The 14,168-nt window shown below is 43.5% G+C and overlaps 1 protein-coding gene across 1 annotated transcript in view; it reads right to left on the reverse strand.

Annotated features, from left to right (window-relative positions):
- The window catches only part of N4bp1 (NEDD4 binding protein 1), a 47,341-nt gene that overhangs the window by 16,078 nt on the left and 17,095 nt on the right, over positions 1–14,168 (reverse strand). Inside the window, exon 2 of the mRNA XM_031340718.1 lies at positions 5,000–6,678. Within this exon, the coding sequence (XP_031196578.1) occupies positions 5,000–6,678 (1,679 nt within the window). The remainder of the gene's footprint in view (positions 1–4,999; positions 6,679–14,168) is intronic.

Consider the following 14,168-nt stretch of genomic DNA (forward strand, 5'->3'; position numbering starts at 1 on the left):
CCCCTCCCTCCCTCCCTCTCTCTGTCACACACACATAACTATTAATAATAAAGCCCCAGGCTGAGAATGAAGTTTTAGAAGCAGAGCATTTGCCTAGTGTATCTAAGAACAAAAGTTCAATTCTCACACAACAGTGCTAAAAAACTTAAAAAACATTTGGTCTTAGTTAAAATGATCAGAATGACAATCATGTCATCAAGTTACAAATTTTGATTTGTAACTTCTAGCTTCCACTTAATGAAAAATAGCCATGGAATCTGCTATAGAGAGGCCAGCAAGAACAGGAAATCTGATTCCTAACGTTCCATGCGAATCTACTCTGTTTTAGGATAATATCCTTTTTTTTTTGGTTTTTCAAGGCAGGGTTTCTCTGTGTAGCCCTGGCTGTCTTGGAACTCACTCTGTAGACCAGGCTGGTCTCGAACTCAGAGATCCAACTGCCTCTGCCTCCCAAGTGCTGGGATTAAAGGTGTGCGTCACCACTGCCAGGCTGGTAACATCCTTTTTTTTATTGCTGTTTTCTAAGAGTTTCTCTGTGTAGCTCTGCAGAGCAAGACAGCCTCAAATTCAGAGATCCACCTGCCTCCGCCTCCCGAGTGAGTGCTGGGTTACAGGTGTGTGCCCTTTTAAAGAGCTGCTCCTAGACACAGAAATCAGTAAATCTGAAGAAAAGTCAAATCCTCTAGAAAAAAAATCAGTTTTCAAAAACAGCAAGTGGCTGGGAGAGTTGGCCCAGTGGTTAAAGCACTTGCTGCTCTTCCAGAGGGCTGGAGCTCAGCTCCCAGCACTGTGTCAGGTTCACAACCACCTGTAACCTCAGCTCCAGGGGATCCAACCCCCTCTTCTGTCATCTGTGTGTACCAGCTTGCATATGCACAACCTCCCTGTGCCCCTACCCATATACATAAATAGGAATAATGATTAAAATAATAGGGATAATAATAACAATTAATCTCAGTAGTTAAGAGCACGTGCAGTTCTTCCACATGAATGAGCAGGAAGATTGAGCTCCTGCCCCAAGCACCCACGCACCAAGGGAACGTGGGGCGCTCACCTGTAATTCTAGCAGTAGTGAAGAGGCAAAGGCAGGAGGAACCCTCCAGTTCCCTCGCCAGCTAATTTAGCCAAATTGGTGAGCTCCAGATTCAATGAAAGAACCTGACCCCAAAACAATAAACAAAACACAGGAAAGCAACAGAAAACACTGACCTTAACCTCTGGTCTCCACATACACACACTGACACACACACACACTCATGAACTCACATACAACACACTCATGAACTCACATACAACACACACTCATGAACTCACATACAACACACACACTCATGAACACACATACAGCACACACACACACTCATGAACACACAGAGCGCGCGCACACACACACACACACACACACACACTCATGAACACACATAGAGCTCACACACACACAGCATCATTTCCATGCTCAGCCTTGGTTCATCTGTGTTTATTGTTTGAGTATCAATTTGGGAAATTTTTCCATAGGGAGGAAGGTTTTACAAAGGAATTAACTTCTTCAAAATCATGAAGTTAACTCTATAGTCACACCAGTCCTGGACCACAGGTACCTCAATAGCTCTTCTAGTTTTACTTAGATTAAACCAATGTAAGATGACAATAGGCAGCTGCTTGGGGACAAGGACACAGGCACAGCACTTTCACCCTGCCTTTCATTTTCAACCTTGATCCTCCTGCCTTCACCTTCCCAGGGCTGGGATTCAGGAAGAGGACACCACATCCAGTTTACATGGTATGCTGGATAAAACCCAGGGCTTCAAGAATGCCAAGCAAGCATTCTATCAACAGAGATACATGTATCCCCAGCCCAAATTGATAAACTTTTAATATCTAAAATGGTGGCATTTTTTAAAAAAAAATTGTGACAAAATGAAAACATACAACCATTAATTTATTTTTTAAAAAAGAAAAGCAAAACAATGCTTATACTTGTAAAAATTCATACCACCAGGCATGCACATCACTGAAGTCTTATACAAAGCAGGCAGACTAGAGGATCTTCATGACTTTGGAGCCTGCCTGGTTGACACAGCAAGCCAGCAAAGGCTACACAGTAAGACCCTGCCTCAAAACCAATAGGTCAGGTGTAATAGCGCATGCCTATAATCCGAGCACTTAAGAAGGCAGACTAGATCTTTTTTCGGTTAAAGGTCAGCCAGGCCTTTATAGCAAGTTCTAGATTGGGGATACGTGGTGAGACCATGTTTCAAAACAAAAAACTCCATACTAAAAGCTACAAGACAGATGTATAGATCTGAGCTGTACAGACTTATATGGAGGGATGAAGGATGACAAACATGGTTAATGTACCAAAAAAGAGCAAACTGGGCCTGGTCCACACGTGGACCACACCACTGTCAGCAGCCATGATTCTGTGCTACCCTACAGCTACACTACCATAAGCATGCCAGGCACAGGTGCTGCTGGAGGCACCTCCCCAAGTACAGCAAGTTCATAGGGGCCATGACCTATGTGGCTTTGCTCCCCATTAGCAGTGAGTTCTGTCCTATTGCCAAGGACAAACAGGTCCCAGAGTTCATCAAGAAAAGGACACACCCACATTAAAAGAAAGGGAGAAAAACTGAGCGAGAGTCCTTGGCACCATGAGGAAGGCAGCTGCTGGGACACAATGTTCCCTCTGTCCTCTAGGTAAGAAACAATTTCCAGAAAACAACACGGACTGTATCTGAGACACATTCTGAAGTACTTACGGATGAAATATGTACCTGAGATTTCCTCACAAGCACCCAAAGGGCTGGAGGGAGCTCAGCAGCAGAGTGCTGTCCCAACAAGTGGAAAAGCCTGGCTTCCACCCCCAATGCCACAGGGAAAATAAACAGAATACAACAAAAAACAACATAAGATAAATGGCTTAAAGTGGTAGGTAAGATTACAGATGAAACAAGATCGGTGATGAACTAGTAACTGTCGAGTAAACCCATGAAGAGTCTTGTTTTATGTTTGTAAATTTTAATGAAAAAAAAAAAAAAGAAAAAAGAAAAGTAGTGCTAGAGAGATCCTGCTCAGGGTTACCTGCTGCTTTCAGAGGGGCTGAGTCCACTCCCCACTAACAGGGAGGCTCACGGCTGCCTGTAACTCTGACTCCAGAGGAGCCAGTGCATTTTTCTGGCCTCTTTGGGTACCTGCACACATGTGGCATGCATTCATATAAACACATATGCATACACATAAAGAAGGAGAGAAAGAGGAAGAGGAGGAAGAGAACAACAACAACAATATAAGTGGCTGGAGAGAGATCTCGGCATCAAAGAAAACTTGCTACTCCTGCAAAAGACTTGCATTTGGTTCCCAGTACCCACACAATGGCTCGAATGGTAACTGTAGTCCTAAGGAATCCAACACCCTTTTCTGGTCTCCGTGGACACCAGGTATGCACTCAATGACATATCAGGCAAAACTCTCATACACATAAAACAAAATAAACACATGCCAATAATTAATTTTTCGTGTTTGAAATAGAAGCACTGGGGGAGATAGGGCAGGATTGTGAGGATTGTGGCCTGGTCAGCCAGCCAGCCTGGGCAACTTAGGAAGAGCAGCTCAAAATGAAAGATACAGAGTATTGGGGAGATGCTACTGTGATAGAGTGCTTGCCTCACTCATGCCCAAACATGAGTACCAGAAAAAAAATGCCATAGGTATTAGGATTCCTAGAAGAGGCCATACAAACACTCAGCAACACAGAATATTATTCTTAGGATTCAATGCCTGTAGGAGCTGGGGGTGATGGCTTAGCCATTAAGAAAGACTTGAATTCCGTTTCCAGCACCCACGTCGGACTGCTCAATCCACCTAGAACTCCAGCAACAGGTATCAGAGACACTTTCCTAGTCCCTGTGTGCACTGTATTCATGTGTATAACAAGGGATTAGAGAAACACTTTTCTAGCCCCTGTGCACGCTGTATTCATGTGTACAACAGGGAATCAGATACATTTTTCTAGCCCCTGTGTACACTGTATAAATGTGTACAAATCAACTTTCAGATACACAGATACACTTAATTAAAAATAAAAATAAAATATTTTTGAAAGATTTTTTTGAGGGAAGTGAGGCAAGAAGGACTACAATTAGCGGCAGACCGAGCTCTACAAGCTCTATGTTTGTGGCTGTCTCATGAACAAGGCAGCAGCAGCTCCACTCTTGTACTGGGAATTTAATGGTAACACAGATTTCAAAGTCTAATTCATTTACAGCTGTATCCTAAGTGCCACGGAACAATGTATAGTGTGAAAATACACCGTCTCTATGTGCAGTGTGGAAATACATCGTCTCTACCGTCTCTTGCCCACAGGAATAGGGCGAAGAGAAAGTTCAGAAGGGAAGACCAAATATAGTGGGGTTGGTCTAATGCTGCTTGTATTCTAATGTTAAGTTGTGTCCCCAGAATTGTTTACAAGAGAGTCTGAACATCCTCACGTAAGACAGTGAGGGACCCTGCCCCCCAGTTGGTTCTGAAGGTGCCGGGCAGCCAATGTCTGGGCAGGACAGACAGAGGCAGGACTTTTAGGTTACCTAGGCTTGGGAGACTTGGAGGAAGAGGAGAAGGAAGGAGATCCACCATGATGGAAGAGTGTGGAGGGGAGAAGAGGAGAGAGACCCCTGCCTAAGAAGAATGCAGAATTAGCCGGGCGGTGGTGGCGCACAGAATGAGCTGGGCGGTGGTGGCACACGCCTTTAATCCCAGCACTTGGGAGGCAGAGGCAGGTGGATTTCTGAGTTCGAGGCCAGCCTGGTCTACAGAGTGAGTTCCAGGACAGCCAGGGCTACTCAGAGAAACCCTGTCTTGAAAAACCAAAAGATTCCACTAGAATACAAAGGACAGTCTACACACACACACACACACACACACACACACACACACACACACACACACGGCCCTCAGACACTGCTTATAAAACTATGTAAGAGTAATCTGCAGAGTGACTTACGTAATTGCAACATTACTTCCATCTATAACAATATGCTTCAAATCTGCTCTTCCTGGTTCATTTTTTAACTCCAGCTTGTATGGTATTTTTAAGGTATCTCGAAATCTTTGAACCCCCGTAACTGAGGAATCAATATGATCAGAGGACCCTCCAAAACGAGCCTCAGCAACTGAAGGCAGCGGCTGGGGCAGCGGCAGTGGTGGAGAAAGTGGGGGATAATTTGGCTTAGGCTGAGGAGAGCTACAGCAGCCAGAACGCTTTTCACAGACAGGCTTCATATTATTTGGAAGCAAAGGTTCTGCTTGCTGTTGAACACCATTTTCAGGAAAAGCTGGGTTTCTCTGTTGGTGCCCTAAAGCTCCCCTTGAAACAAAACTGACGTCTTTAGGGCTGGCAGAGGCAGGGAGGCCATCAGTTTCCAGGTCTACAGTACAATTTGAGTTCTGCTTTGAAGCCCAGATTTCATGTTTCTGTCCTACTGGCACTGTTCTGAAAGAATTAATTCTGCAATTTGAGGTACACTGTTTAGAGTCTTTGAACGGTAACTGAGAGAATCTTTCTACCATATTTTGCTCTGTGTGACTCTGTGTTTTCTTTGGAGTAGAATCTGTTGTAAGCTCATTTGTAGTGCTCCCAAGTCCTGCACTTCTGCTCTGACTGGCCTCTGAATACACAGTGCAAGGTGGAAAGTCTCTGTCTTCTTGGAGCCTTTTATTTTCTTTTTCAATTTCCTCTAAGAGCAATAATGGTTCTGTAGAAGGACCATACTCCCTAATGACCTTTTCAACAATCTCCTGGGAATAGCCCATGGTTTTAAAGAAGTTAACAAGGATATTGTATTCCATTTCTTCTGTAGTGTCTTTTCCATCCGGGCTTAGGTTTGTAGAGTTTGAAGCAGTATCAGACAGGTCAATGACTTCATTTCCAGCTGATGCCTTACCATCTTGCAAAAGCTCCCCTTCTGGAACATTCTCTAAGGAAAACTGCTTCTTGGTATGCCTTTCTTCCGTATCAGAAGACCTCCTCTTATGACAAACTCTGTCTTTGGAAAAAGCATCTTCATCTGGACTTAGACCATTCACTGGAACAAAAAGCACATCTGGTGAACTGGAAAAGACTGTGTCCATTTGTTTTGTAAGCTCAGAAACAGGGGTCCTAGCTTTATTTCTGGAATCTTCCTCTACAACAATTTCATCTCTAGCAATACTCAGTCCCGTCGCAGCACTCTGTGTGTACTCTGGTGGCCGCACATCTCCAACAGTAATGACATCATCATCTCCTGTTTCAAACAGATTCTCTTCCCCTTGTGTGAGACTCAGTAGTTCCTTCTTCAAGGAAGTAGGCAGAATCAACAGGTCCATTGTGTAACTGTCTGCATGGGCTTCAACAAACTGTCTGAATTCCCGTTTGACTTCCGACTCTCTCTGATTACTGGGGAGGTTCTCATTATTCTCAAAGAGCTTCACAAACTGCTGTATGTGACTCCTGGCCATGACCACAGCCTCAGCGCTGCCACGGATACCAAGAAGCCCAGTGTCTAAAACGCAGAGGTCAGCACAAGTATCCTGAATTAAGCTCTTCAAAAAGAGGCTCTGTGCCCCGGCAAAAATGCAATGCATGGCCTTGGGGTAGCACTCTCTCTCTTCCAGCTCGGGCTCACAGATCCCCTTGATATACTCCTGTGAAGAAAAGACAAAGTTAGACCAATTCAACATTTCCTCAGGACATGACTGTCAACAGCCAGGCTCAATTTTTTAAAATCATTAAAACGTATCTATAATTTTGAGCAATATGCTTTGATTTCAATGAAGATAAAGTACAGTTCTGAACTTTGTGAGTGTGTGTGTGGGGGCTATTTGTCTGTTTCACTCTGAACTGTTTAATCATCTTTAGAGGAATTGAAACTTTGTATAATTTACAGAGTGGGAATGTATGACCTTTTCATTGTGTCTTGCATTGTGATCTTAGGGGCTTGCCTAGTTACACAGTGTATAATCCCAAGGCTGGATTCATTTACATTTAAAGAACATTTCCTAGCTACCCAGTCCATTATGACAAAGGGGACATCTCCCTAGATACAATAATCTGATCAGTGAGTTAGGAGAGAATAAAGGCCTTTGGTTTCTGGAATCAACAAAAATGATTGTCCTGCTTCCAAGTTTCTTGAAGACATTTAGAAACAATAAGGTTTGAAGTCTACAGAATACTAATAGGACTGCCACTGGCTGACGCTGCTACTGAAGAAGGCTTTAGTACGGTTAAGAAAGGGAACTAGGGCTGGTAAGATGGCTCAGCAGGGAAAGAACTTGCTGCCAAGCCTCATGGTGATCTGTGGGATTCACGAGGTAGAGAGAGAGAATCAACTCCTGCAAATCATCCTTGGACCTCCACACATGCTGTGGCAGCACACACCCACTCGTGCAGACACCTACCCACACATGTACATATACACCCAGTAAATAAATGGAATAAAAGAAAACTTTAAGGGAACTAGTTTCTTTAGCAAGTCTACTGCTACTGGAGACAAAAACAAGTCAAGCAATTAAGTGTATACAACACACACACACACACACACACACAGAGTGAAACACATTTGTTAATATGCCCACCAACTTTGGCTCTGGAATGTATTGGTTGCAAATTCCAGAAATACTTGTGGTGAAGTCTTGCTCAAGATACCTAACCGAAGCCCAGACTCTTCAGACTCTTCAGCAGCAGAGGTAAGAATAACAAAGTCATGCAAAACTAGGGGAACTAAAGTCCTTACAATGGCTCATAGGCACATGGTTCAGACTATTTCTTCGATGATCAGTGAAACTTCTGGATCACTTGTGAGAAATGATATCTAACCTATACCTTCAACTAAAATTAGAACACCATTCCCCAAACCATGGCTATTTAAAAGCCTGGCCTGTATAGCAGTCAGCAGGTTTTTGAGCTTGAACTTAATATGCACTTGCTGCTGACAGCCACACCCCTTAAGTAAGAATCCATATTCACATACATACACACACAAACACACACACCTACCCCCAACCTTTGTGCATATATTTAGAACCACTAAATCCGAGAAAATCAAACAGTAGAAGGAAGAAACTCCTATGCAGATAGTATGATGTGTGCCCAGGCTGTCACTGCTGAGTCCAGTCTGAACAGGGGTTTGCAGTCTTGATGATGAAGCAGTCTTGTCTTTTTAATAAATGTAATCTTCTATTTTTGTTAACATGAAAATTTAAAATTTAGTTAAACCAAATAATGAATCGCCTTCTCTTTCTGAATATCCGAGCAGTGTTAAAAACTGATGCCAGCAGCCGTAGAGCTCCAAGTGGGATCTGGGGTTATGGCTCAGCTGGTAGAAAGCTTGCCTAGTACACACCACAGTCTGAGTTTAAATCTGTTACCATACAAATCAGATATGGTGGTGTATGTCTACAGTCCCAGTAATTAGGAGGTTGAGGCAAAAGGAACAGAAGTTCAAATTCAACCTCAGCTGCACAGAGGCAAGGCCAACCTCAGCTTCTTGAAACCTTGACACAAACAAATGGATTTCTCTCCAAATGGGCAACATTTGACTACAACTTGTTTGAACTTAAGCTATATTTACATATTGGTTTTAAATTACTTTTACAGTGGCTAGAGAGATGGCTCAGCAGTTAAGAGCACTTCCTGCCCTTCCTGAAGTTACAAGTTTGGTTCACAGCACTCATGTTAGGCAGCTCACAACAGCCTGTAATTCCAATTCTTGAAGATGTGACACCTTCTGGCCTCTGTGGACATCTGCACATACATTTGCACATTCACGTCTTCCTACCACATGCACATAAATTAACAAATTCTTTAAAAGGAGAAGATATTTTATAATGCATTTTATCTTAAGCTAATAAGTTTTAAAAGAATTAACTTTTAAAAATGGCAGTATACAGACTCTGTACAATCCATTTATTTTCCCCTAATCACTCTGTAAGATGATATCATGAGACTCAGAACATCTACATTGTATGTATGAGCCTACAGATCTACAATAGTTCATCACATGGTTTTGTAAAACCATCATCCTGTGTCAGTTTAGAATCACTCCATTACCACAGATTTCCTTTATTTTTTGATGGTCAGAGTTTTACCTTCAATCTCCTGGTAGTTACTTATTTGTTTTCAAATACATAGTTTTGTGACATTATTATTACTATGAAAATGGAATTATCATTTAACTTTAAACATTTAGGTGCACACATAAAGTGCTTTGCATGACTTTCCATGCACAGGCCTCACTGCACTTGACTTGTATCCGCCCATCATTTTCCTCCCTATAGCTGCCCATCTCTGCCCCATAGTTCTTCTACCTACTAGTCTGGTCCCTTCTGCTTTCATCTCTCTCTCTCCCCACTCCCTCTTTTCATGTCTCTGTCACACACATTTAAATCCAAGTTCTACATAAGAATACACGATATTTGTCTCCTCCAGCCCCCATCTTCCTCCCTACCCTGCCCACTTAGGTCCCTTACTCTCTCTTACCATAGCCCTTGGTCCTTCCTAATTTCTATCTTTTTTTAAAAAAGATTTATTTATTTTATATATATACTGTTGAGTACACTGTTGCTGTTGCTGTCTTCAAACACACCAGAAGAAGACTTCAGATCCCATTATGGATGGTTGGGAGCCACCATGTGGTTCCTGGGAATTGAACTCAGGACCTGTGGAAGAGTAGCCAGTGCTCTTAGCTGCTGAGCTATCTCTCCAGCCTCCTACTTTCTATCTTAAGGTACAATGGCAGGTGCACCACATTTCCCTCCCCGTCTGCCTGCTGATGGCATCTAGGCCAGCTTCATGCTTAGCTATTATTGTGAATGGTGGTGCTGCCTGCATGGGTGTGAATGTAGAGGTGCTTTCTTCCCTGTTCTGCTGGAAGTGACTCATACGAGAGGCTGCAGCAGAAGGGAGACCAAATAAGATTGTTATTGAGTTTGAGGTTAGCCTTAGCTATACAAGACCTTGTCTCAAGCAAACAAAACAAAACCCCATAAAGAAGAGTCACATTCAGATTTTTATGTGAGTTCTCAGTTTTCTGGGATCAATGCTGTGGGGTACAGCGGCTTGCTCACATGGGAATCCCAGATTTAGTTTTCCTAGAATCTACTCAACTATTTTTCAGATGGCTACACAATTTATAGTACTCCCAAATGGATGAAATCCACTTTTCTCAAAACTGCCAGTTTTTAATAGTGTTGGTTTTTATTTCTAACATTTGAGAATGAATATGGCGTACCTTAGCTCCCATTTCCTTCTGGCTGACCAGTGGCCTTGATCATCTTGCCACATGCTATCTATCTCCAGCAAAATGTCCTGCTCTTGTCTGTGCCTAACTGTACTGGTCTGTAATCACTGAATTTTGAGACTGCCTTAAATAGTCCAGCTTTTTGTAGGAATTGTGGTTTGCATCTATTTTATATACACTGGTATTGAGACAGAGTCTCATGTAGCCTAAGTTGGTCTCTACCACACCTACCAGACCTGGTCTACATGGTAATCTATGTGCTAGAAATCAAACCTATGACTTCAGACATATTAGGAGAAACTCTACTAAAACTAAGCAACACCCACAGCCCCTTCCTTCCATTTTCTATGGGTTAATAGAGTGTTTTGTGGTAGCAGAAATCCTACATTTTAAGAATGCTGTTTATTTTTTCCTTCCCTAAGCTCTGACTCCTTACATCTTGCCTATGTCATCTTACACACATTTCATATTTAAGAGTTGAGGCTTTAGCTCGGTAGCAGGATGGTTGCCAAAGCAAGCACAAGGCCCTGACTTTGGTTCTCAACACTGGTTAAGGGGGAAAGGATTTTTTTCTTTCAAGACCCCCAAAAAGGGGAGTAGAAGTGCTGGAGAGCTGGCACAGCAGTTGAATAGCACTGGCTGCTCTTCCAGAGGAGCCAAGTCCAACCTTCCAGAACCCACATGGCAGCTCCTAATCCCTGTCAAGTAGCCATATCACTGGTAGGTCTTTAGAGAACACTCCGCACAACAGCCAAAATACGCTCTTCTCAAGAACCACAGAGCCATCAAGATACACATTATGCTGACCATGAAACAAATCTCAACAAATTTAAAAGAACTGAAATTATGTAGAATGATCTGACCACAAAATAATCAAGCAAATCAGTTACAGATAAGAAGAATCTCCCAATGATCGGAAAGTAGAAACTGAACGACACACTTCTAAGTAACTCATAGGTCAAGGGAATTTTCCTTTTTCTGTTCCTTTCTTTGGAGGGGTATGGATCTTCCAGACATGTGAGTTCTTTTTCAGTGCTGGGGATGAACCCAGGGCCTTGCCATGCTAGCTAAGTGTTCTGCTGCTGAGCTGCACCACAGCCCCTCAGAGGAAATTTCTTAGGAATGCATTGAACTAAATAAAAAGAACATGAACTATCAAGGCACGACAGGAGCAGCGCTGAAAGGGATGTTTACTTATATTCTCATTGGCCTGTTCCGACAGTCTCAACACAGCCCCAACTGACCTAGGAGAATCCACTATGAAGATCACCAGGTGAGTCTTAGCTTGGTGATCCTTCCACCTCTGCCTTCCCCATGCTGAGATTACACACATGGACAAACATGCCTCAAACAAGTTTGAAAAGGAAATTTATAAGACACAAATGCATATATTAGAAAACAATAAAGAAATGGGTATAGTATAGCAACTCACACCTGCAATCAGCCTTAATCCCAGTACTTAGGAGGAAGTGCTGGGCTGGGGAGTGGACATCAACTCAAGGGCAGCTGGTCCACAGCCTGGAACCTGGCCTCCGCCTCCTGAGTGCTGGGTTAAAGATGCTCTCTGTGCCTGCCTACCTTTTACAAGGGCTCTGGGGACTCAAGCTACAGGTCCCAAACTTATGCAACTAGTGCTTTATCCACTTAGCCACCTTCCCATCCCCCACAAGTAAACATTTAAGATACCAGGATCAAGGCTTTTGTTTTCTTCTTGTACTGGGAACCAAAGTGTGAGACTTGTATGCACTAGACCACTGCTCTACCACTGAACTACATTCCCAGACCTAAGTTTATTTATCATTGGATTCTTTCTTCTCCCACCTTTTAAAAACATTTTTATTATTTATTTTTATTTATTTATTTATTTTACATTCCAGATTCCATTCCCCTACTGGTCCACCCTCTGACCTCTCCACATCCTACCTCCACCGTCTCCACAAGGATGCTCCCCCCTCAAGACCTCTAAACTCCCTGGGGCCTCCAGTACTCCCCAGGGCTAGATGTATCCTCTCTGACTGAATCCAGACCCTGCAGTCTTCTGCTGTCTATGTGTTGGGGGCCTCATATCAGCTGATGTATGCTGCCTAGCCAGTTATCCAGTGTCTGAGAGATCTCGGGGTTCAGGTTAACTGAGACTGCTGGTCCTCTTACAGTGTTGCCCTCCTCCTCAGCTTCCTCCAGCCCTTCCCCTCCCCAATTCAACAACAGGGGCCAGCAGCCTCCATCCACTGGCTGGATGCAAACATCTGCATCTGACTCTCACAGCTGCCCACTGGGTCCTTCAGAGGGCAGTCATGATAGGTCCCTTTGTGTGAGAGCTCCAAAGCCTCAGTAATAGTGTCAGGCCTTGGGGCCTCCCCTTGAGTCCCATTTTGGGACTGTCGCTGGACCTTCTTTTCCTCAGACTCTTTTCCATTTCCATCCCTGCAGTTCTTTCAGACAGGAACAATTCTGGGTCAGAGGGATGTGGGATAGCAACCCCATTCCTCACTTGATGCTCTGTCTGCTGGAGGTGGGCTCTACAAGTTTCCTCTTCCCACTGTAGAGCATTTCATCTAGGGTTCCTTCCTTTGAGTCCTGAGAGTCTCTCTCACCTCCCAGGTCTCTGGTACATTCTGGAGGGTCCCCCCAACCTCCTACCTTCTGAGGTTGCCTGTTTACATTTTTTTCTGCTGGCCCTCAAGACTTCAGTCCTTTTCCCCCACCCAATACCAGATCATGTCCTCCCTACCCCAACCCCATCCCCTTTCCCTCCCAGGTCCATCCTCCCCACCTTTGTGGTTGCTTTCTTCTCCCTTCTCTTCTCCTACCTTTTAAAATAGCTGCCTTACATTCCATATACAGATGCTGAAAACACAGTACACAATGCATACTTTGTTTTTAGCAATCAAATCAAGTTGAAGCACTCAGGAAGGGCAGGTGTGGAAGTATAAACCCAGCCTATAATCCCAGCACTGAAGAGGCTGAAACAGGAGAATTCTAAGTTTAACAGACCACTCTACTAGGCTACATTAATGACACTTTCCACCAAAACTAAACAAACAAAACATTACAAAAGGAGAAAAGTAACCAATTGCATTTACTCAGGTGCTTGCTTCGTCCACGTAAACTGTAGCAATTTAGAACTTTAGCAATTCTTTCAAAAGTTATTTTTGTCATTTTCAACTATGGGATGGAGAGGATGCACACCGGAGTGTAGGTGCCTACAGCGGCATTGGATTCCTTGGAGCTGGAGTTACAGCTGTTGGGAGCCACCCGGATGCTGGCAACTGAACTTGGGTCTTTGATCTTAACAGCTGACCTATCTCTCCACTCTCAACTTGAGCAATTCTTATGCAGGTGACTGTTAGCAATGGTTTTCTTTTACTTTTTTTTTCTAACTGAGAATGCTCCATTTTACTCTTAAATGATAATTTCCTTTAATAATGAATATTCCACAAAGGTTCTTGCTGTGTGTGATGACACCAAACTTCAATCCTAACCCCAGGGGAGCGAGGCAGGTCATCATTGTGAGCTTCAGGCCAGCCAGGGTTGCACAGTGAGACAATGCCTCGTGTACAGCACGCTGGAGCTGTTGGTGCACGAGTGCTGATTTCAGCAACAAATTTCATAAAACATTCATTTCTCCTTCAGAAGATTAGCTAAGAGAGACACACTGTTTTATGTTTTTTGTGACCATGGCCCACAATCCACACTTGAAAAGAGACTAATGGCTGTATATTTGCTTTGTGAGACAGGCCTTTTGTGGTACAGGCTGGCCTTGAACCGACTCATGCATTTTCAGCTTCCACATTCCAAATGCTGCTATTAAAGTTTGTGTCCCCATGCTTGATAAATTGCTTTTGAATGTGTTGTTTGGGGCTGGAAAGATGCTTCGGTGGCTAAGAGCACTGGCTG

This window comes from Mastomys coucha, unplaced genomic scaffold (genome assembly GCF_008632895.1).
Source record: "Mastomys coucha isolate ucsf_1 unplaced genomic scaffold, UCSF_Mcou_1 pScaffold22, whole genome shotgun sequence".
Lineage (NCBI taxonomy): Eukaryota > Metazoa > Chordata > Mammalia > Rodentia > Muridae > Mastomys > Mastomys coucha.